General features: G+C 44.9%; 2 protein-coding genes across 4 annotated transcripts in view; one reads left to right on the plus strand and one right to left on the minus strand.

Annotated features, from left to right (window-relative positions):
* Positions 1–271: 271 nt before the first annotated feature.
* LOC122398230 (rho GTPase-activating protein 20-like) overlaps positions 272–24,335 on the plus strand; it is a 121,619-nt gene continuing 97,555 nt past the window's right edge. For 2 of the 3 annotated variants that reach the window (XM_043397929.1, XM_043397930.1), the window contains exon 1: positions 5,067–5,884. In XM_043397929.1, the coding sequence (XP_043253864.1) occupies positions 5,693–5,884 (192 nt within the window). In that variant the 5' untranslated portion in view covers positions 5,067–5,692. Of the gene's footprint in view, positions 380–4,095; positions 4,184–5,066; positions 5,885–24,335 lie in introns of those variants that run through there. The other variant, XM_043397931.1, reaches the window with a different exon arrangement.
* LOC122398456 lies at positions 461–3,111 on the minus strand. The gene is made up of 7 exons (XM_043398300.1): positions 2,868–3,111; positions 1,396–2,796; positions 1,177–1,292; positions 940–1,072; positions 677–858; positions 527–585; positions 461–467 (listed from the first exon to the last, which is right to left on the minus strand). Exons 1-7 carry the CDS (start codon positions 3,109–3,111, stop codon positions 461–463), a joined length of 2,142 nt encoding a protein of 713 aa, XP_043254235.1.

The raw sequence follows: 24,335 nt of genomic DNA on the forward strand, positions 1-24,335 counted from the left end.
GCATCGTCACAAACTACAGGCTTATATCGCATTCATTTCGTTATATAAAACAACGTTCTTCGCTTGCTTCCCCTTTCAATTATTCAAAAGTGATTCTAACATATTCTGAATATTTTTTAGGGCATGGAATACTCCATCTCTTCAAGGACATGGAAGTTGCACGACATAGATGCACATTCTCAACTTCCCAGAGTCATCAGTTTCACATGCAGAGGGCACTATGAATCCATTGGTACTCGTCAAGGACGGTAATTCAGTTCGTGTAACCTCCTTTTTTTACTATTTTGTGTTAAAGTTGTGTTCATTTTCCACGTATAATAACCGTATTGATTCTCAAGCCTAGAATACGTTGCGAAATCACTGGTTCGTCACAATATCGGTATCTTACATAATAATATTTCTTTGTTGATATTTGTTTATTATATTAGCATATTTATGCATTTATCGTTAAAGTGGAAAATTAAAACCTATTCGCGTAACGCAAGATTGTCGTTATAGTGATGTTTTATTTAAATTATTCGTTTTACATGTTAGGAAATATTTCAAACGTTGTTTCGTCTCGTTCTCCGCGATATCTTGACGTATCTGAAAAATATATAGGCAATAAGTCATTATTTTTATGCTTTAAATTATTTACAGCTGAAAATGAAGAAAGTTGTGTATGCTTCGGCTTGACCTTGGCGAGTAGAGGACCAGTTAATTTATCCGGTACCGCAACATTATCTTCCGTTCCTTCTTGTTGCTTTTTCACGGTGTCAGGTTTTGCGTACATCGTGCCTCGTGTTAAAAGTTTAATGCTATCGCGAGAAAGGGCCGGAGTAATTAATGCCGCGAGTGGTACGGTTTCGTTAATTAATCCTGTACAAAAATCGAGAAATATTCCTGAATATCAGAAATTATAGGAAACAGCGAGAACACGTTGATTAAACACAACGAAACCTTGATTATTAATTCTCTTGCCCTTAAGGGAGGCACACATCTGTCCTACTAAAATTCTCTGAGTGTTGGTCATTCTTCGCAATATTACATGATCTGCGTCCAAATGACCAAGATCCTGGGCACCTTTCCAAGTCTATAACCACACGGAATGGGAAAAATATTCGTTTATCAGATCTTTTCTCTCTGAATATTTCACAGAGTTTGAACATCATCTTTTTCTTTTTGCACAATACTCACTTTGGCATTCGAAGTGCGTGTAGCAAGAATATTTCCCGAAGATATCCGCTGCTCGCCAGTCCTCGTCTTCAAACTTTTCTTTGGGCAGCGTTCGAAATATTTTTCCGTGATATCGTCTTCGGAAGGCTTTCTCGCGAGATGGTCGATACCTTTACGCGTCAGATTATTAAACAAAGTTTAAATTTATAACAAAGTTCGCGTTGTCAACATTTTTCTCACCCGAGTTTTCTTTTGGCAGTTTATTTTTTTCATTCCCCTTCAGAGAATCTTTCCTATCTTTCCTATTTTTATTCGCCCGTGGCATTTTTTTATCGTAATTCGAATACATTTTTTCATTGTTCTCTTTTTCATGTTTTTGTTCGTTCGGAGATAAAGAAATTTTCTTAGTACTGTCCTTCGGTTGGGTTGTTTTCTTCGTGTCCAGAAATATGTTATTTCGTATCTCGGAGACCAAAGCGTACAAAGATGGCGCCGATGGTATTTCTAGAGTCAGAGCTACGATTTCCTTTTCTAAAACTCTCTCGAATTGAAAATCTATCTCGTTTGCCACTGTCGCTACCGAAACCACAAAGCATTCCGGAGACGACATCATCGACTGGCCCAACAGAGACTGTGCAAAATTTTGTATCTCAGGACACAGTAGCATTTTCTTTATTTCGTCCGTGTTTTTCGCGGTTTCGATAATCTTTCTCCACTTGTCGGGATTCACGCGCTCGAGAACCTCGAGCACGGTCTGCACCAATGCTTGGATTTGATAATTGACAAGGATCGGTACGATTCTATGATCTTTGTTCCGTAGTTCGATACACCGGGCAGGTGTATTCAAATAAATACATTTTCTATACCTTCTGATTGTTTCAGGACTTAACGTAGCAGACAAAAGAGAATTCGTTGATGGGTGACCATCGAATATACTACGAAACGGGGACTTGGTACTCGAGGTTTTCGAAGGTGCTCCTTTTATGACTCTGAAACTGGACTTTATGCCCATAAGGCCTTTTTGAGTATCGTCGTTTTTCGATCTATACGCCATATATTCCCTGGGTTTACTTCGTTTTGACTTCAACATGGTGATCCCTCGGTCCAACTTGCGCGACGATCCGATCGTTGATCGTCTCGATGGACTGTGCGTCGATCTCGCGACCCAATTTCTATTCGACGCATCGGTAGTCGTTCTGCTCGATAGATCGTCGTCGTCGTCGTCGTCCAAACAAAACGACAAACTTTTCTCGTTCGATTCGTCCAGTTCCATATTAGAATGGACAAATTTTTTTCTAACCACACCTTTCGCCAGAGCCTGTTTGATTCGTAGTTCGTGAGAAGGGCCGAGCAACGAGTAAACATGCGGTGAAATTGTCGGCATTTTTTCAAGGCCGCCGAGTGCTATTCTGGTGTGTTTGGCATTGGTCGATAGAGCCTCGTCGAAATCAACATTGTTGTCCATGTACTGTCTGCACTTGGCCTCAAAGTCACGGATCGCTTGATCCTCTAAACTTAGCTTTCGTGGATCTTCGTGTAGTTTCACATTTTCAGGCGTCGTGCCGTTCCAAGCCTCTTCCCTATCCACCACATAACACGGCAGGATATTGTTCCATGCACCGGAATAGTGCTTGTTCTTAGCTTTAAACGATCGATAGGGTTACTCGATCGAGTAGTTTAGTATATATTTTAAGAGAATCGCCTACACCTACCTTTCTCCAATAAAGACGTAACTGGACGAATCGTAGAATCGTCGTTATCGTTCCACCTGGTGCTATGAGCGGTTAATAGGTGCAGACAGAGAACTTTCCGAGGGTCGACTTGGTCGTCGGTAAAGACTATCGATCGTACAAACTCGTAAGAATCTTTTGGCGCTCGTTGTTTCGTCGTTAGACCGTTTTCTTTTATGGCGCCCGTACAGTGATAGCAAAAGCCAGGATTATGCGTTTCGTACATACGCACGTTGCTAGCCTGCGCGTCAAATACTGTAAATATAGTATAACCTGATCTCTGGCTGAATCGTAAAATATCATCGAAACGAAACTTCGAAAAAGAAAAACGCGCCTTTCGTTTACTTTTCGCGCGGTTTTGCGATCTTACGTTCGATCCCGAGGATTGCTGTCGAGTTTCCAAGTTTTTGTACTGCTTACGAAACCGGTGCCTCGCTGTCTCTATCATCCTAAGATCCGACTTTTCCACCTTCTCGAGTTTCACAAGTTCTTGTGTCAGTCTCTGACGACTAATCTCGTTCTGCTTAACAAGCTTGTCCTGCAGTGTCACGCTAGATTTCATGGTCGGTTATTGCCGAGAAATTTTGTTGCCCAAAAGGTGGTTAGAATCGGTGAAAAGTCAAGGCTCGAACGCTTTAATTAAAATAGACGCAAACGCGCTTCGCTTCACAGTACATAGGACTCCTACTACTAATTGGTTCTCGAATCTCTTAGAATTTCAGCTGATTATGTTCTTAATTATAATAAATTAATTACGATAAGTATGGTGTTTGGTTTCATAAACGTTTGGACGTTAGGGTCTATTTGTAAGCAATCGTTTATGTTCGTGGCGTACTGCGATCGCGTAACGTCTCTACCGACGTGTACGTTTACACGGTTCGGATTTAGATCGAAGCTATAACATCGATGTACAACGAGGAACATTAATTCTTGTTCTCTAGGAGAAAGTCACCAACTCTGCCACCAACCAACACGCCTGTTCCTAAGAAAAGTGTTGTCGATCGGTTTACGAACTGGTGATTCTTTTCTAGAGCGCAAGAATTAATGTTAATGCGGCTCGTATAAACGCATTCGAGGGTTTAAAAATTCAATTAGCCGTCAATCGTAGGAGTACGTTGCATAAGGCATTAGAATACTTGGCACGACTTACTTAGAAATAAACTTTCTAATAGGCTTTCATTATTTATAGACGAAAGAATTTTATTTACAGCGAGCAGAAGCACATGGTAGCAGAGCCTTTGCGTCGTTGAAACGCTCGTGATCACAACAAGCGTAAATACATGCTAATCGTGCCAATTGTAAGTGATTGTTTCTCTTTGATCTCTTGTGTAAATTACGCTCGTGCATGCAAGGCCTATTCAGTTGTTATTCAATATGTTACGTCACGACATTAATAACTTACTTTCTGTATCGCGTGTAATAATATACGATAAATCGATAATGTTTTGTTTTCTGGTATACTATAAATATATTTTGGTATACTTTAAACATCGATGGCAAGGAATCAAGCGACGTTCGTGCATATTGACGCACATTGTACGCCAGTATGCATTATTAATATAGAGCATACGTTTTGTACTCGATTTACGCATAATCGATCATTACCAAGAAACGCTGACTTTCGAAAATTTCACTGCTCTTCTCTCGATCGTGTAAGCTAATTCAGAGAAACTGTGATATACGCATTGTTCGGTATTTTGGGGTTCTAAAACTACTTGGACGAAGAATACATATTTATTATTGGCCAGTATAATTTCTAACAATAGTACGAAAATGAAATAAAACCGAAAGGCAAACGAGGTCGCCATTGTTGTTGGTTTGGTAAACATTGACTCAATTGGTCGATGGAGCGAGTGCCGCGTAATAGAGGACCGCTGATTGGTCGGATGTTCAGTCAGATTGACCGAGATCGCGTTCGCGTCGCGATCTGTTACATCGGCAGTTTAGTCGTCGAAGCGAGCGTTAAGCGAGTATCGATCCCGTTTCTAAAGGTGCATTGTTTAGGTGCATAGATAGATTTAGCTGGAACGCGATCAGCGAAGACACGAGAGTGACGAGAAGGCGCGCCGTGGCGGTTAGGATTGTTAGGAAGGCCGGTAGTGCGAGGAGCCGCGTGGTAGGAGGTTGCTGCGATTCAATTTCAGTCGAAGCGCGCCAGGCAGACCGAGCGCCAGCAAGAACCGGCTGCTCTCTTTTCCGTACCTCGTAGTACGTATCTCGTTTTTCGAGCACACCGTCGAATCCTTTGGTGTGTGGACGCGCGTTTTCTCTGTTGAACGGTGCGTCTGTGAGACTGGGATGTACACGTACCGGTCGCCAGAGGGGGATGCTCGCGGCGCGTGTGTGTGTGCCAGTGAGCCTCCAGCATTCGAGCGAGTGTTTACATCGTGCGTGTAACCTACCGAGGAGGGCAACCGTTGCTCGGGAACCAGTACTTACTACTTACGTTTTAGAACGCATTCGAAAAACACGACACATTGACAACCTAGTTCACGGAAAGTAGCGCCGAGCAGCATCCCGGTCGACGCGACGGTTGAGCGTGAAATTTTCGAAAAGCAACGCGATCGAACGAAACGAGGATGCGTTTGTCCGTTACGATCGAACGAACGGACCCGCTTCGAGCGTAAAAATGAGTCATCGGAAGATTCGTCGTTCGCCGGTACAGTTTTCCTCCGATCGTCGTTCGAGAGTTTCGGTAATTCGTCGATGGACTGTTGTGCTATAATCGAGTAACCCGTGAACACGTGACACGTCTGCTTGCCGCCATGGCCACGAGAAGATAAGGAAGAACGAACGCATCTGTGAGAATGGAATTTGCAGGTTATAAAGGCAGCGGTCCCCGTGTTAGGGTGCGACGACGCGCGGAATTAGGTAGACGGCTCACCAGGAGGCTATCCCTGGTCGCGAAAATGCCAGCTGCCATTCTTAACAGAGCGAATCCACCCGAGCCAAGGCCAGTGGAGATCACGGCGATCGCACCTGACAAGACGCAGCTCACCGTAAGTAAACAATATTTTAGTCCCCGACGAAATATCCTTCGATCTTGTTTACCGTCCAAGGATCCGCGAGTTAGAAAACTCGATAACGATCGTTACGCCTGTCTGTCGTTCGACGACCGTACAAATCGATATTTTGCCGGATGTCTGGAATATTCGCACGTGCTTCTTCGATCCAACAGTGTCGCGTATCTGTCCCCTAACATCGTGGAAAAGTTCGAACCTATATTCGCGGTGCCATGCCGTGGATTCCGTGGTAGAAATCGAAACTCCGTGATGGGATTCGACGATTAATGTACCAACACGTTGGTACGCCGCACCGCTGGCTACAAGTGCTGTACATTCTATACAGGAGTAAGAGGCGTTACCTTCGGTATTTAAACGCTCTATAGAAACGTTGCACGTCATTCTCCTCTTGTGTTCGTTCGTAGATACGTTCCTTCTCCTTTATGCGCTACGTACTCTCTCGCTGACTTTTCTTGCCGAACGCGGACAACCTTTATTACAGGCTTACCGCTCGAATTAACCAATGTTTAGATTCTGGTTCGCTCGTGTATCCACGACGTTACACGTTGCACCGGGCGTCCGAAAATATACAATCCGGAAGGGGATGATTCTCAAACGTTCTCTTTATCGTTCGCAATCGATACTTTAATTTAAACGCCTCCTCCAATTAATTACTACACACCTCACCTTACTTCTAAATACATACTCGCTAGTAACAAAATAACTGTTAATCATTCCCTGTTGATAGGTGACTGTGCATTGTCCCGATAGACTCGATCGACGATGCGTTGGATTCCATGTGCAACGAAGTTCTGGTTGCATAATTACTTTAATTCATACTCATCGAGGCGCAACGCATAGAGACATTTTGTGACATTTTGCACAAATGAAATTTGATCTCTGAATGCCGTTACAGCAGCGTTGTTTAGAGTTTTCTTTGTTATACACTTCTTTTAGTGTAAATTCAACTCCCCGAGTATTTACATCCGTTTCTCATTCCTACAATAGGAGGTTCTCTTCTCCTCGGTATCCTAACGGAGATTATAATCTTGGCATATCTTCGAATCATTGTCCGTGCCTGTCCGTTTTCTTTTACTTTTATCTTGACCGTTTAGCTCCGGATCGTTGGAAAGAGGAACATTCTCAAGTTCCGAATACGTTTAGCTGATAACGATAGGTGCACACGCGTGTTGCACGTGCGTACGTAAACTCGAGAAAGAAAAGTGAAGGCGTTGTTGTATGCACGGTGGCGTTCCTTGAACTCCGCCGACCGACTCTACACGTAATCGTCGTAAGAAAGAAAGTGCGCAACGTGATCGATAGCAGCACTTTCTAGCAGCGGACGAAATGCACTTCGTCCCCATTCGGGATTTTACGGACTGCGCGCACGCTCCTCTCTGTATATGCGTATACGTGCATCGATGTATCGATGCACCTCGTGGGCGGTTAACAAATGCGAACAATTTCATTTTACAACGCGCCCTGCACGCACGTTCGCCGAGCATGTGCAATTCCAGCTACCATAGATTAAACGCACCTGGATCGATCCTTTCAGCGACTGGAACGTCAATTTCCCAATTTTTCATCGCGGATAAATCCTGTCGCTTATCGTACGAACCTAGAAATTGCTACTTTCCAATTTCATCATTTTTAATGATCTTCGTCGATCGAATGACTCATCCTTACGCGTGCAAATTTTACAATTGAATTGTCATGGTACGATGTTTCGTGTCGGAAACTGTTACTTAATTGCAACGGTCATCGCGTGATGTAAATGTATTTTCAAAGGAAAATAGATCCAGTCTTTCTACCGTCCAGGCTGTGTTGATTTATAAATTAGACCAATCTCGATTAGAACTGTACGATCGATGCCCCACACGCGGCTCTCTCGATCCTTTTTACTGTTCGATCGACGCGTGAACAGTGTTTAAAGGTCACTGACATTCTGCTTGCGAAACGTGAAATTCACTTTCGACATCGAAGATCGAAGTACCGGTGTCGATCGATTCCATACGCGATCGACGGAGAAAGTGACGCCCGAATTAGCCGGTCATCTTTGTATTTTGCATAGAACCGTTCAACGTCGTTGGTCAGTGTACCCCGTTCTCCATTCCTGCTTATTACGCGCGTACCTGTTTGTTAAGTTCCGCGTGTCGGTAACCGTGAGCAGGAAACAGAACGACCAAGTCCTGTCTCGGTAATCCGTCGTTTTGTTCGTCTTTGTCAATTACAGATTTTCACGAATCGTGAAAAATAGAATCACGCACATTTAACCCCAGATTTCTTCTACGTTGTCATTAGTCGCATAAAATTTCGGAAGAAAAGTTAACAGTTAACGGATTAAAGTGTAGTTCGCTTGGCTTAATTATTCGTTACGCGCGGTCCACAGTTTTTTAACGCGGCACACAAGGTACATATAACGTATCGTTCTGAAAGTTTTGTCTCGAACAGATTGTTTCTAGCGTCTGTGACTAACGATTACGGTGTTGTAATTAGGCGGACTCGAGTGGATTCATTCGTGAGATTGCAAATTTTAGATCTCATTCTGCTCTGATTGTCAGAGTCACGCAGCCGTACGCTCGCTAATAATGCGACAGTCGGTACGCAGCTACAGTAAACAAGTCCACTATTTTATCACGCTTGACCGCGACCGAGAACGGAACACATGTATCTGGTGGAAAAATAATTTAAGAACCGACTGTCCGTCGTTAGTCGAACAAGTTATGGCCCTTATCGTCGACCGTTCGTGTCATTTTTCCTTCCTTCGATCAGTTTTATTTCCCTGGAACAGTCGTAACGTTTCTGAAACTAGTTTAGTTTCAACGCGAAGCGATTTCTGTCCGGCGTTTCTACCTGCGTTGCCTAGGACCATGGCGACCCGACAGGTATTACGAACCTAAGGTGTATCGAAACTGTTCGAGGCAACCGATAAGAACGTTCTTCGGGACTGTATAGTGGAATTCACCGAAATACCAGTCTCGAAAGGCTACCGAGGCTAGAAAAGGCTTCTAAAACTTCTGCGGTTGGTCTTCCAAAGATTCGCATTCGACGTTTACGAGGATCGATAAAACCGATGCGTTTACGGTTTAATAGCCGCTCTTAACATTTTCTTCCACCGCGTACGCAAAAATTATAAAATATTCTTTCCCCCCTATCGTTAAGGAACTTCTGTTATTCTCTGTGTGGCAGTGTCCTCGAGGAATTAACGAAGAAAAGTTTGCGCAGCGGAATTTCCGCGCGCGATCTCGGATTAAATGCAAGTTGAAAATTGTTGCAAATCGTATCTGTATTCACGGAATTTTCAGGAAGTGATTCATGCTTTTGAAGTTTGCGGAGCTTTCACCAGCCTCTTGCGTCACGTCTGAAATATGTGACGAGCTGTGACCGATTGGAGTTATTGCTAACGTAATTGTACTTTAATACGCTGTTTAAACCAGCTAGATAATTATTGAGTTTGGGGAATGCAACGTTATATATATATATATATATATATATATATATATACTATTGTATATTTATGGCTGCGCGGTTTTTGGCCAATGTTTGATTCCATATAATTGAGTAAGAAATCGGGAACCATAAACTATGAATTTATGTTTCGTTCAAAGCGTGGATAATTATCGTACTACACCTTTTCTTGAATAACGATTGCCGTATCGTGAACTAACTGGGCTTAATTCCTCCGTAGCGATTTAAAACAATCATATATCGGTTTTGAATAAAGAAATAACAGTTCGCAGTGGTAACAGTTGGCGAATAAGTGACGTCAACGTGACCGATATAGTTAATACGACTTACAGAACCTCGTGGTTATGGTGTTGCGCAACGGTCGACCGAGGTAGATTAACAGGCGTAAGGTTTCGTCCGGATTTGTAGGATTCCATTGACATCAACTGTGGCTAGCAAGACAAAATAACTTACACAATCTTCGGGCATGTTATGCATTTAGTATCTTAATGGTTGGCTAGAGAAACTATAGCCTCGTACTATCGTATAACGTTACGCGATAAGTTCCGAAATGTAAACCGAAGTTGATCTCGAGTATTATTTTCAGGGTGATTTTTCATTCGTTCACAGTATTTCGTCAACCTCCTGATGCCTTTTTCCCTTTTCTCGGAGTAGCGATGTTCCCAAGCGTCCAACAGCCGATCGTAGTATCGTTCCACTTTGAAAAATTTCAAGTACGCGTACGATTGGTTCGTTGGGAAGATTTTCTCGAAATCTCCTACTTGCGCGAGTTCGTCTTCGTAGCGGATGAGCAGCTTCAAGTCGTCCTTCGTCAACCTCTTAACGATTCGATCCAGGTAATCGAGGCGATTTTGCACGACGTTTATTTCATTCTGTTTCGCTTTTTCTCGCGAATTCAACGCCATACTGTATAATGTAGAGTCGTGCGCTATCGAATCGTACCTTCCGTCGCACGTATCGTTGCTTCCGGATGTTAATTCATTTTTTGGGATCTGGTATCCGGCCATGTTCAAGATGTTCGTGACGAGAGGACCCTGTAAAAGGAACCATCGTCGTTGATCATACGAATCACGCTCGCGATTCGATCGGACACTGTCCATGAATCATTCACCATCGAACGTTTCGAGGTGCGTATGTGTTCCCGTGCATCGTTACAAAGGAATTCGAAATTATCTCGCTGTTGTCATAAATATATCGTACCAGCCCTACGATTTGGGAATCTAATTGCTATTTAATGAGTTTCGAGCGGCAAATCATTTCCATCTTACAAGGAACAATTTAAAGTATCCGATAACAATTTTAGTGGAACTGTGAAAACACATTTTTTCTTTACTGTTTTAGGCGGTGAAACTACTTTTCAAATGTTTCGTTTCTTTAATGGAATTTGGAAAATTATTGAAAAACGACGAGAAAACTTTTTATATAAATTTTCTCCGGTTTAATTAACGCGTTAAACGTCGAGCTAATTTTATTTTACTTTCCATTTACGCAGCGCGTAAACGAAGAATTTCATTTTTTTTTTTTAATGTTTTAATGAAATTTGTTAAGAAAGTGTAAACATATTTTCTAAAGTTTAATCGTTGTTGGTACCTTAATGGCCGTATCGAGCAGCGAGTCTGTTTGCAGCGACGGCAAGGTATTAACTTCGAGCAGCCATGGCTTTAAATCCTCATCGAGAAGTACATCGAATCCGTACAATTCGTAACAAGTATAATTCGAAACCAGGTTTCCCGAAATAGCCTTGTTCATGTCGGATTCGGCGGCTATAAGAGTCTTAACGACGATATCCTTGATCTTGGACCACAGCTCGGCCACGTTCGCACCTTCTTCGTTCAGGTGCGACCACAAACACCCAAAGGACCATTTATGGCCCTTGGATGAATTTACCTTGTCGTTTGGCACGTAAGCCGGATTCAGTTTGTTCACGCTAGTGTTTGTTAGGTGCATGTATTTGTCGCTTAGGTTCGTGTCTCGGACGTATCTAGAAACGAATACTAATTTTTGACCTTACACCTTGCAATTGAAAGGTTAATAGAGGGGATTGGTATGCAATGATTCGGTAGAATGGGTTTTCTCGTTTTTCTTCGATTTTCCGATTACCTGACCGTGGCGAAGCGAACCAATCCTTCTTTGTAGATGTAAATTCTCATCGGATCGATGCTCGTTACGAGAACGTAAGCGCGTAAATCAAATTTCGAGCCGTTAATGAGCCTCGGTTTGGAGATGTATCGTTGAACGATTACCGAATGCCACTTTGGAATCTCCCACCATTGATTAATGATTTTGATACCCTGGCCACGACCCGCCGACGGTGGTTTAATTATCCACGTACTACCGGCGCCGTATTTTTGCCACACGCTTTCGAACTTGTGCGTCTCCTTCGGCAGAATGTACGTCTGCGGCATAAAGTCGTACTCCTCGACGCCAAATTTCTTCGTCATTCTGTTCAGATTGGTCCACAGCAAGTCCTTGCTGCCTAAATTGTGCGATCCCGGTATGCTGTTCACCTAGCCATAAAATGCAACTTTCCAAGACCTTTGCTACACAAAGACTCGTCTTTACCTTTTGGAAATTTCGAAAACGCTGATACCTCCACGCGTCGTTGAAAGTCGGATACCAAACGCCCGACCAGTCGTTGCCCTTGTTTACTATTTCGTAGCCCGTATTGATCAAGATTTTTAATAGTATCTTCGGCGTGGACGCGGATAACTTCCATTTGAGACGTTGCGCGAAATCCTTGGGCAAATTTTTCGAGCAGCAGTGCTCGTGGCTGCGAAAGAGAACGTACGGTGGCACGTGTGGAAAGAGACTGTTTCTCAATGACAGCGACACGATGTCTACCACCTTATCGCCGTTCGCTCGCTCGTCGAAGATAATTTCCTCGCAACCCTTCGGATAGAATGCATTCCCGCGAACGATACTTTTGCTAGCCGTTAATCTCGACGTTCGTTGGCCCCGCAAATCCAAGCTCGCCGATTTGACAACGTTATCGCGTAAAGCCTTCTCCGTGACCGCCTCGTAGATCAGCCATTCGTCGACGATACCCTGGTGGAGGTTAGTCGATCCATCGGGCGTAGCTGTCGCGACGCATCGGTTAGACGCGTTCCCGAATTTGCACGGATCGGGATGGCCGGTATCTCCCTGCATCGCGATATCGAGACACTCGTGAATTTCGCGGTCATTATCGTTCCTCTAAACGTACGAAGAATTTTAATCGTCGTCCATGGTCGAACCTGTTGTTGCACTCGCTCGGGTTGAAGTTGCTCGCGGAAATCGTCTCGATAAATCGGTGATCGATAAATTTATGGAAACACCGCGTCGTGAATCCGAGTACGTAATGCGTCCAATAAAATAGCGCGAACGTTTGGAAGACGGGGCACGCTCGAATCGTTCCGTGATTAGATACGAACGGGGAGGAAAGCAGCTGCTGTTAAATCAGTTTCTGTTCACCTATTTCCTATCGGCTCTCGAACAATGCCGCGATTGATTCGAAGGCTTTCCGCATTTGCGTGCCACACCGGCGCGGCGTTTATCTCGCGGATGGTTTATGCGCGTAACACGCGACACGCACAAGCGTGGATACTCATCCACGTACGGTGCCCACCAGGTGATAACGCGAGCCTAACTAAGGGTTGGTTTTCATTGCTGCAACGCTCTTGGAATTCGATTTTAACGAGCCTATTTGGCTAATGGCGGAGCGAACGAAAAATGAAATTACATATTTCGAGTCAGTTTCGAAGTACATATCATGGTCTCGAGAGTCTTGGAATTCTCTTGAGAATTTCGATAATTGAATGTGTTGGGTCTCGAAGTAAATTGCGTCGAATATAAATTGTTAAGAAGTTGCGAAGATCGAAGGGTCTGTCGGCTTCGTAGAGCGGTATAAACGTGGCCTAAAAAGCCCTTTGGACTGGTCGTCCCTGGTTGATTGGCAAATACGCCTATCGTTCGCGTATAGTTTTCCCATGTCCGGGGTCTAATGGCGATGCGGCTCGATGCTAATTTGATTCCCGTGTAGTGCAATCACGGCCCTGATTGTCGATGTTACGCGCATCACGCGCATTCCTGCGTGCGCGCTAGTCGCGTTTTCCATCTTGCACGATTAATTGTCGGTCGTGCGTGGCCAGCGTTGGCTCTCGATCGGCCGGCCAGACCTTCTCGTTATTCGCCGCGCGGAATGCAACGTTCCCGAGTCTCTAATCTGAGCGTATACAATGCCCGGACACACCGGGCACCCAGAGAGAGCTCCGAGCGGCCTACAGAATGTAATACGCGCGATACCAGATATAACGTGCATTTACATACACGATCTGCGCGCAATCCACCGGATCGCAAGGCTTCGTTCTTCCGGCACCGCGTTCACTTTCCCTTCGTCTCCCCATAAAACTGCTCCAATTTTCAAACGTTCATAACTTCTACAATAGCGAATGCATTCTATTGAAATTTAGTCTGGAAATAGAGCTCATGGACATCTACGAAAAAGTATTAGACAACATTTCCGAACAGTGCCAACCAAATTTATTCAAAATGAAAAACGAATTTACTCTTCGTTTGAAAACGAGTCTGATAGTCTGTTGATAGTCTGATTGTTCTTTACTTGTTTCTCCCGCTGGTACGAAGCGTTACGGTAAATGTAATTTCTGGCAGCTCGCCGGCCGATATACGCCCCATGTTGATAATACGATACGCGTGGTCGTGGCACCGTACGCTTTCACGGTCCACGTGGCAAGCATAATGCGTTACGAATTCCGTCGCGCGACTTTTCAAATAGAAATCTATCATTAATATATACGCATTATATTTCCCTGTTCGAGGTCGCGCCATTAGTCGATCAACGCGTTAGCGTCGTCGCCTTTTTCAAAAGGGGAGATCAATTGCAAGGGGACTGGTATTCTAAATACGTCATAGACGTTTATATTCGACAGCGGTTCAAATGACGATAATGTGACGTGTTGTCGTTACGATTGTGGGTATCGCGGATGTATAATGATAACGTTGAAGGATCGTGGAATAAAGAAGCATACTCTATAAATAAAAAATCTAAAACGTTTGTGCCGACTTATGGATCGTATATGTATTTCTTGGCATACAAAGTTCGGGAGCAAATTCAGTGCGAGTTAAATCAACGACGGTGGAAATTTCGCGCGAATTGGAAAGATAAACTAATTCGCGTTGCAAACAGTTTACATAATCCAGAAGCAGAATCCCTGGAATCGACGCAAAGTATGCAATTTCCCGATTGTATACCGCAATAAACGCCTCATCGAATACAGTTTTTTCTCGATCGCTTAAGAAACGTACGCGATTGTGTAACCGCGTTACGATGTAACCGTGAAATCTCGATTCGTCGAGCATTCAGCAATCCAGCGCGAAATTTCTACGGTGTTGATAAATCCTCGTCCACGGTTCGTGCTTCCTTCTTTTACGGTTCCGAAGTAAGCGCCGAGTGATCCGACTCAGTCCACTCGGCAGAAGGTTCTTTAATCCTTATCGTCGCGAAGAGGCAGGAACGTTTTTCGTCATCGAGAGATTCCTGATTTTCCGTCTTGAAAGGAAACACTCTGCCTGGAGAGTTCTCGAGTGTCTTTCGCGAAGCTCTCCCCGGCGCGGCGGTGATCGTTGCGATCGGAAAATCAATTGCGCGATCTTCGAAAAAGGAGGCCGTGCGGTTCTCCGATGGTGCTCGAAGTTAACGAATCCTTGTGAAACTCGAGTGTACGAAGAATGGGAATAGAAAAAAAGAGGAGAAGAGAATAAGAGAGGAAGAGACAGGAAAGGGAGAGCCTTGAGGTGTCGTCGAAAGCGCGTAGTAATGCGCGTTGAAAGCGTTTACACGCCGGTACTTGAACGTCGTACGAGAAAACGCAGCCGATATACGCGCGGGACATCGGTTGCATTGTCTTTGAATGACGAAGAACGTCCTTCGAGTCGCGCGAGAAAAGATTCTTCGTGTGTACACTGTGCGCGTACGATTTCGCAATAGCGAAACGATCGAGCGTGTACTCGTACGTGCTTTCCTCTCGTCGCATGGTCCTCCCGAGTACGGTTCGCTCGAGATCATCCTCGAGATTCGTTCTCCGATTCATAATTAAACCACCGCCGCGAGTGATTCGCGAATAGATCGCGTTCGATCGGTCTGCTTGGAATACAAAAGGAAAACGGACGGTAGAAAGCAGCAGGAATTCCTGGTATCGCTGTTTTTCCAAAGGTCGCGTTAATTAAGATCTCGCGATTGTTGTCTGCGCCAATTAGACGGCCGAGGGCCTCGCGTGACTGTTTATTCGTCCCGCGTTTGATATTCGGTTCAACGCACTCGAGATCCATTTTTCCGATCTTTTTCCCCGGCCCTCGATTCGCGCCAGAATCCTCTTTCGAACGCTTCCATACGCAGAGCGGAATTCCAGCCGGCGGATTCGCTATTCTCGTAATTTTGCAGTGCATCCACGGCCGCGTTCTCTACTCACGATGCATTAGCGATGTCCCAATGCCGACATACGAACATACTTACTCGCGTACGGTTGCTCTCTTCGCTCTCCGAAAGAGCGTTTAAATCTTAAGAGTGCGTCTGAAACCGCCGACGACAGTCGCGGATTCGTTTCTTTTCGGGGCAAGTCCTGCTACGCTTTATTTCAAGTTCTTTATCTTGGTGAAACTATTCGTTGTACCGCGTTCTGCACTCCCGGTGCATCGGTGATTTTGCAACGTCGCGTCGTCGCGTACACGTGTGCACGTAGCTACGTGCGCCCTACGAGTCGCTTCGCTACCACTCGCCGCTACCGCTGATAGAAAAACAATTGCACCGATCGAACGGCACGAACGTCTCTCGCGAGGCTCTCCCACGTTTTGCCGCGATAATCCTTCGAAAATCACTCTCGTTAGGTACAAAAAAAGAACATTAACGACGTCGGATGCCTCGACATCGTTCTCCATGCATCGAGACGCGCGCGATGGTCGTTTCGTTCGTCCTCGTATTTCTTTGCGTTTATTAACCACGCTTGCTGTACTCGAAAGGAAATATTTTTAACGCGTTTACTGCCGCGCAACGGACCGGTGGCTCGCGTATTTTTTAAACAGAATTTCGCGACATCGTATCGATAAAAATTCGACGAGACAGCATCGCGAAAGCTGCGTTCGCGCGGAGAAAAATATCAACGATGCGCGCTGACGTCATTTTTACATTCATCGTCGTGAGAAATCACGAAGCACACGTTTTCGCTATCTTTCTTTTCCATTCAGCGAGAGAAGTTAACGACGATAATAAGCGGCGTGGTAGCGATCGCGAGAATTATTATCATTGATACGTCGATGCGGTAGATTTATCCTCGACATCGTGTTTCATTCACCCGAGAAAAGGCGTGTGAGGCTATGAAACAGAGAATATAATTTTCAACGCCGCGCCGCGCCGCGCCGGTTCGAGCGCGGCGAGCGTTATTCGTTGACCCCTTTTTCGTCGAATTTTTGCATCGCTGAAATTGTTTAGCAAAGATAAACGAGCTATTGCGGAATTTATTTACCCGAACGAGGGCGCAAAGAGATACGCATCGGATCTGAGGTTTGCGCGCGTGGGCGAATATTTGTTGAATCGTTTAATAAGGAGAACCGTGAAACTTTGTTTGCGCGATGTTCGTTTGTTTACGATCTATGGATCGCGACCGTCGAATACCCTTGCGTCGTTAATAAAACGCTTTAACAGTTGTCCCGTGCGAAACTATTCTCGTTAACCTTCCAGCAACCCGAGTCTTTTATTCCCAAACCTGATTTTATACGATAGTTGATCGAATAAAATGTATTCATCATTTTATTCTTAGAAGCAACAAATCAATGTTAATTTTATGTCTTAGCGACGCCATGCAAATTGAATTAGTACGATTCTGTACTTGAAAGAGTTGGATACAGATCGAATTGCAGCGTACACAGGGTATTGTATCGGAAACGGATAAATATTCAGCAACCGTTCGATCGCATCCAATGAAAAAAGAATGCATTAGCGTTGAATTAATCCGGTTATGAGAAAATTGCGTTGCGCACGGGTTCTCGTTGATTCGACGATTTATTATCAGCGACGTACTATAATACTCGTACGTGTACTCGTTTTTTTATTCACGGATTCTTCCTCGTGCAGCCACGCCGACAATTAAATATCGCGATCGTATTTTATTCATCGTTTCTCGTCGGCGTAATAAAAGTAGGCAATTTTCGCACGCTGGTTGGAAAGCGCCGCCACGATATGTATTGCCAGATCTGACTTTCGCGTAATGACTACAGGAACTGGTCTAATATATAAATTCCACGGTGTTATTTGTATGCGGCTCGCGAAGCTCAAGGCGTGGTGGATATTAAATAATTTACTTCCTAGTGCATAGATGCGTCTATCGTACCCGTGACGTCGTGCATACCTCGCGTGCACGGTTATCGCCTACGTCGTGGACAAGATTCTATAATGATCAATCGGTCGATTATTTTTCGGGTACTTTGGTACTGTTCTTGGTCATCCGTTAACGAATAATATTCAACGAAGACCGCAAGCTTTTTTCTTGTTTAACCGTTGGAACGATCCAGGAAGCGGGAGCATAGATTCGAGTAATATTACGAGTCCGTAACGTACCGGTGCGGTGGTTCGATCGATGGATCGAAGAACACACAGGAGGCAGCTAAGAACGCGGTCGGCACCGATTTGTCGAAGCGGTTGTCAATCTCTCTCCATGTTGAGAGATACGCGCGCGTCAAAGGCAAGAAACGCGTCAAGGCCGTCGCCAGCGGTATAGTAGAACGAATACCAATACTGAAATGCTGGAATATCGATCGACGGTTCAAAGAGATCTTAATGGCACTGCCGTGCGAAGTACGAAGAACTCGAGCGACTTTTCTTGCGGTTTCGCGGTGCACCGGCCGGTATCTATTTTCGATGCATTACGTCCTTCGCATTTAAAAACACCAACTTTCAAAATGGCGTATCCAGGCGCCTCTCGAACCTTAACAGAAAACGAGAAAATGTACGAAGCTTCGTCCATTGTCGCCGGTTAAACGACCAGTTGGTTCGCTCGACGCGTTTCCATTAACTCCTGAAAGATAATTATGATGTAATCGATGGCACGTTGACTCCTTGGATGATTCAGCTGCCAGGATACGAATTCTTGGTTTCTCGCATCGCGTGTTTTCGCTAGGTTATCTTTATATCGTGCTATTTGTCGAAATACATAGTTGTTATGTAAACAAAGCTAGGCGTAGAAACGAGGAGAAGTTTTCTAAAGTTATTCGTTGTTTACGTCCGGCGTGAAATTCGTGAAATGTTGCATGGACGTAACGACGGGGATTGTAAATAGCGTTTCCATTTTGGGATCAGCGTCAGGGGTGAAGGAGAGACGCGTTGCGCGTACAAAAACGCGTAGGCACGCACTAGCTTTCGCGCGTCTGTGATGTCAGGAAGGTCTCACCTCGCCAAGGTCTTCCAAGGCATACTGCAACGCATTATGCAGCGGTTCTAGACATTTTTATGCAAATCCGTTTACCACCGAGGCGAGCCATCCGTTCCACTAATTGATCACCGATCGATCCTTTTTCGCCGCATCTACGCGCGCAGAAAATCCCGCCACGTCCGGTCTATCGCCGTGTTTCGCTACTAAATTTAACCCGGTTACGGAATCCAGTTTATTCACGTCTTGCGTCAATATTTTCTCTCTTTCGTCGTTCGGTTCCGAGTTTTCTTTAAATTCTGATATTTGAACGTTTCGCGGCTTAAATTACGTGCAAATCATAAATAAATCGCCAACGTCTGACGTGTACGGATTTTTATTACGATACCATAATTCTATGTTTCGAGTCGGAGTAATGGAAATTTGTATCGGCGAGCACCTTTCAACACACTTTTTTAAGGATTCTAAATAACACACGAAAGTACTCTCGCGTTTCGTCGTATCGTAACCTGCCAAGGACTTGGAAGGTAATCATTGGACATTATGCAGCCGTTCCAGACATTTTTATGTAAATCCAGCCGACATTGTGCGAAACCATCGGTTTCGCTGATCGTCGACGATGCAAAGCATCGGGGAGGGGAGGGCTTTCCTGTTCGTCAGACGTTTTAATTGACTTTGCGAGCAAGTTACGACTCGAACCGACGGAGTCATTCGTGAATTGTATACGTAAAACGGGGTTGACTAGAATCAATCGTGAAAGAAATCGTTCCTGAATCATCGGGCTGGATATCGGCTCGTTCTCTTTCCCCTATTTTCGAGCTTCGATCCTCCGAACGAAGGACGCATCCTGGCGAGTCTCTCGTCGAAATGCAACCATCAACCTCGCTCAATTGCATGTAGTTAACGTTGAATTATTAGCTTCTCGGCTCCGGTAATCGCGGTTATACCCCAAGCACGTTTCTCGTATTACCAGTCTTACAATTCGCGTCAATGAATACGGATTCGTTTACGCCGCCGTGGGAAATTGTATTTTTAGTACCACCGTTTGATCGAAAGCTTTTAATCTAAATATTAGGAAGTACAACTGTCCTATTTATTTTTTTTATTACAACCGACAGAAACGATCATGTATATTATTTAATATACACAGGCATACATTGTGCGAACGGTTTGCTAATATGGTTACATCGTGCATACCTTCGATCGAATCGATACGCGTACTCATCGTCGCGACAAAGTTGTCCAACTTTCGACCTTGTAACCACAAACCAATATGGAATGTGGCTTGGAATTCGTCGATAGACTATCGCTTTTTAACCTGTTCGACTCCTCGACGCGTCTTAACAATCAGAAAACGATTACCCTCGAATTTATTCTTGAAATGATACACGTAATATCTTTATCGCTACTCGCGTTTTTTTCTGCAGGCAAACGCAGCGCTGTACCGTACGTTTTCCACGGCGCGAGTGAGTCAGGTTATAATAATAACATAATAATGGTGGATCGGCGTTCGGGTAGCCTTTGTTATCGATCTACAAGCGATCGCGGTTCAAGCTAAGTGAGTAATTGCTACGGGCATTTACTTATCCCCGGTTCGCGTATTAAGTCGGCTAGCACGGCGTAGCATAGATCGCGGAATGTCGAATAATATCGTCACGGATCGATTATCGGTGTTTACGAAAATGGAATCTGCGGTTATCGGTGTGTACGCGCTCGAATCTCGCCGGTAAAGACGGAAGATAATGGATCGAAACGCGCTACGATTTATATCTTTGACATTTTAATAGCGAGTTTTTTTGTCCGAGGAGTAATTTACGGGAACTGGATGGTGATTTCGTGCGAGCGAGAAGATTAAGCGGAAACAGGATCGCGATTGATCTCTCCCTGTTGCTGTTCGAATCCGCGTGAGAAAAAAGAATGGCATCGCCGGCGCAGTCGCGCTGCTGTCGAGCGGTGATTTATCGTCTCGCGTGCGTTGTCGCCCTGTTCCACATTATTCCTCTCGTTCGTAAAGCCCTCTAGTTCTCTCGTTCACCCGATAACCTTTCTAGAAATTCCAACCTTCCTCCGTTTTACGCGACAACCATCCACGTGTTTTTAATCGCGTCTTTTCGATCGTATTATTATTTCCTTCGCTCCTCGTGTTCCAATAATTTTCGGACTCACCGTACTACTAAAAGTTTCACGAAACCGAAAGGATTTCTGAAAAGAGACGTACAGTTGCTCCTCGCTTAATGGAACTTTGGCGTATCGTTCGAGAATTTAATTAAGAAGGAACTTTATCTAATTCTTCGGAGACGAAGAGCGCTCATTTGTCTCGGACGATTTATTTATCGCGTCTCGGAAACAAGGTCGTACGTTAGCGTCCTCGAGGCGGACTCGTTAATAAAATATAATCGACGCGGCGTCGGTGTAACACGATACAAGAAGATTGTCGCATTAATTGCGCGATACGGTTTTCAGTGCAAAACTATGTGCTAATGTAAATTCCATCGCTATCGGTGTGTTTCGCGTGATGTTTTTATGACACAGACTGTACGTATTTTAATTGGTAATTAGCAACTAGTTCCGCGACACCTGTGCTATCTTGGAAGCAGGCTTCTCGATGAACAGTCGCGATTTTCATATCACAGTTTGGAAGCTTTCGTTGTATCGATATTTCAAATACAAGCCGTTTGGTTTTTTTCTAATTTTACGCGCGGCTTTCGTTCCGCTACCAGACGTATTAACGATCTATCGGTGCATCTGTTTAACGGTAAGCGTATTCGTCTTGCGGAACAATATCACGTTAGATTCATCTGAAAGTTCTCCTTTCACCGTGGCAAAAAGAAGAACATAATAGGATGAGTAACGACAGGAGACCAGACGGTTCTGATTGTTGCGAAAACTTCGCGGCTCGGCGTGTCGACCGAAGATTTATCGAGCATGCATCGATACTTGGCTCACGAGCGCGTGCCGTTCGATGGAAACGCTTTTTTCCTCCCCGGATTCGATGAAAATTAAAAAAATTTCTATGTCCACCACGCCTCGTTTACCGCGTGCCTGTGTCCTCTATGAATTACGACGATCCGACGCGCGAAAATTTCTTCTTGGCGAATACGCGGCGCTATTCCTTCAGCTCTGAAAGAATTATAATAGCCGTTTCTCGCGTGGCACGCGCGACTTTCGTCAGCGTTCGTTCTTTGAAGCGTACCGTTATCGAAACGCAGTTTCCAGATGCAGCCAGGGGTGCCTTTTATGGAAACGATGCGACGATAAGGCGAGCTGTTCGATCGAGAACGCGGTGATAATAGTTCGGCCGACGCGACGCGGAGATGCGAGTCTCGTTTAAAGATTTAAACTCTCGTCGATGGAAGACCCGTTAGCGTTACGGATTGCTTCGCGAATTCCTTTCCCGCTCAACGATATTTCCGACTTGCTCGCTTTTCTCGCTACATATTTCGTCTTGTACCAAGAGCATTGCCATCGTGCCTCTCGGATTCGCAGCTGGCCTCCGTTTCCATCGACTTGCTGTTTTCTCTTGTTTTCGGAGAAGTTTGAACCGAATGTAAGGCCAAGCGGCGAAATCTCTCTCCCTTTTCGATTAGGGGAAAATGGCACGCGAGCCCACGGGTTTTCGATTTTTGGCGCCCGTCGATGACTCGATTTCGCAAAGGCGTTGACATCCTTTCGATACCGTATCCACGCATTTTTTGATTCGATCGTTGGTAAACGTAGGCGGACGAAACATCGAGGAAGTTGAGACAATCGTGCCAAACGATCATGTTAATTGCAGTTTCCTTCGTTTCGATCGCCTTTAGCGCAAGTGCGCAATTGTAATACAATACGCGCGTCGCGTTTGAAATTATGTATTCGATTAACTGGTCAGCAAACGCTACCGAAAATCGTTTGGATAATTTTCTTCTCACGTTATAACATGATAGATGTAGTTATTTTGACGTGTTCTATTTTCTTCTAAATTGCAATAATTATGCTAATTGCATAGTCAGCGGTGCGACGCATGGGAGTAGCGAAGGCTGGACAAGTGGGTGTCTCTACTTTCACCATTATCGTAACGGTATATGTACTCCTGTATTCTAATTCCCATTGCGTGTCACCGGTTCGTTCGTCGTATCGAGTTCGCCGGCACGTAATATTTTCGTTACGTTCGCATATTCACGTTTGTTTTCTACGTAGAACGTGCTACGCTCGCGATACGCTTCGCGTTTAACGTTGCTCGTACGCGTACAAATCTGCATAATTAATCGAAATAACGGTGCCGTAAGATATTTGCTTCCAGCTTCCGTACAAGGACGATAACTTTTTTTATACTAATTTAGAGACGGATTTCGAGTTGGCGAGTCCGAGGAACTGTGTCGCGTCCAAGCAGATCACGCTCCACAAATCGCAAGAATGACACAACCAACATGTGCGCGCGAATCGCTACGGGTTAAGAATTAATTTGCCTTGCAGTCGGGTCGAGAGTGCCATCGGGAAAGCCTGTCAGGCCTCGAGACAGTGCTTGACGAGCGCGTAATGATAATTAATCGTTTCTCCAGCGACGTGCGTGCACCAGATCGAATCGTCGCGTTCGAACGCACGACCGACCACTATCCCGAAAGAAACGCGCACCAACGTTTTTCGCGGAATGGTTGCTTTAGCGTCGTAAAACCTAACGAAGGAAGGTGTCGACACCTTTCGAAATTTCGGAATTAACCAACGGCGCCGATAATGCTAAACGTTTCCACGAAAATTCGAGCTCGGTCGAGTTGCTCGGTATTCCGTGACCGCGAACCTACTTGGACGATTACCAAATCGTTCGCCACGGGCAACTTTTCTCCCCGACGGATATTCCACTCGTCTATCCTTTCGCCTAGGTTCTGCGATTCCGATTACCGGTTCTGTAACGCATGCATCGCGAGCAGAACCATTATCCCGCTACCGTTTTCGGGCCGTGTCTTTGTGCGTATTGCGAAAGAGAATGCGCCTCGCGGATTAGTCATCGGGGGAATTTTAATGGAGCCGGCCAATTAAGTCGCTGTCGCGGAACGAGATGTAGACTGCTGATGCGACTGCTGAAACAATTAATCGCGACCAGCAACAGGAGCAATTAAAAATGCGGGAACCGTGCGCGCTGCTTTCTTCCTTCGTGCCGAGGGAATGACCGCTAGCAATACTCTCGCGTCGATCGAACGATATATTCTATCCGGCAAAAGAAATGCGTGTATCCGTTTCTGGATAAAAGTTCCTTGTATTTGAGAGGAAGGCGACCTCGGTAGCCGACCGAAAGGAAGATTTACCGCGCAAAAACAAACGGTAAATCTTTTTCTAAATCCACCGATGGCTCTTTGTCCATATATTCCAAGTTATGGCCGGTCGAAATGTCGCGGCTTTATCCTTGAATTTACTCGACGATAGATCGTGCGCGATTAAATCTGCAAATAGGCGTGTACTTCGCAAATGAACGGTCGTAACGTGTTGCCGAGAAACGATTATTCGGTAGATTAACATCAAGGCTCTCCCGTTAAAACAAAGTCTAAGGCAAACGCGTTTACATCGTATTTACACGGTTTTAACGACGCGCGTAT

The sequence above is a fragment of the Colletes gigas genome, unplaced genomic scaffold (genome assembly GCF_013123115.1).
Source record: "Colletes gigas isolate AHSC1104 unplaced genomic scaffold, ASM1312311v1 Colletes_gigas_Sc00011, whole genome shotgun sequence".
In the NCBI taxonomy this organism is placed as follows: domain Eukaryota; kingdom Metazoa; phylum Arthropoda; class Insecta; order Hymenoptera; family Colletidae; genus Colletes; species Colletes gigas.

Excerpts from the sequence above, each read along its gene's own strand:
- LOC122398456 (XM_043398300.1), bottom strand. The coding sequence starts at position 3,111 with ATGTACGAAACGCATAATCCTGGCTTTTGCTATCACTGTACGGGCGCC. Across the intron at positions 2,797-2,867 it reads TACGTCTTTATTGGAGAAAG|CTAAGAACAAGCACTATTCC; the intron begins GTAGGTGTAGGC and ends GATCGTTTAAAG. Across the intron at positions 1,293-1,395 it reads ACTGCCAAAAGAAAACTCGG|ACGATATCACGGAAAAATAT; the intron begins GTGAGAAAAATG and ends AGCCTTCCGAAG.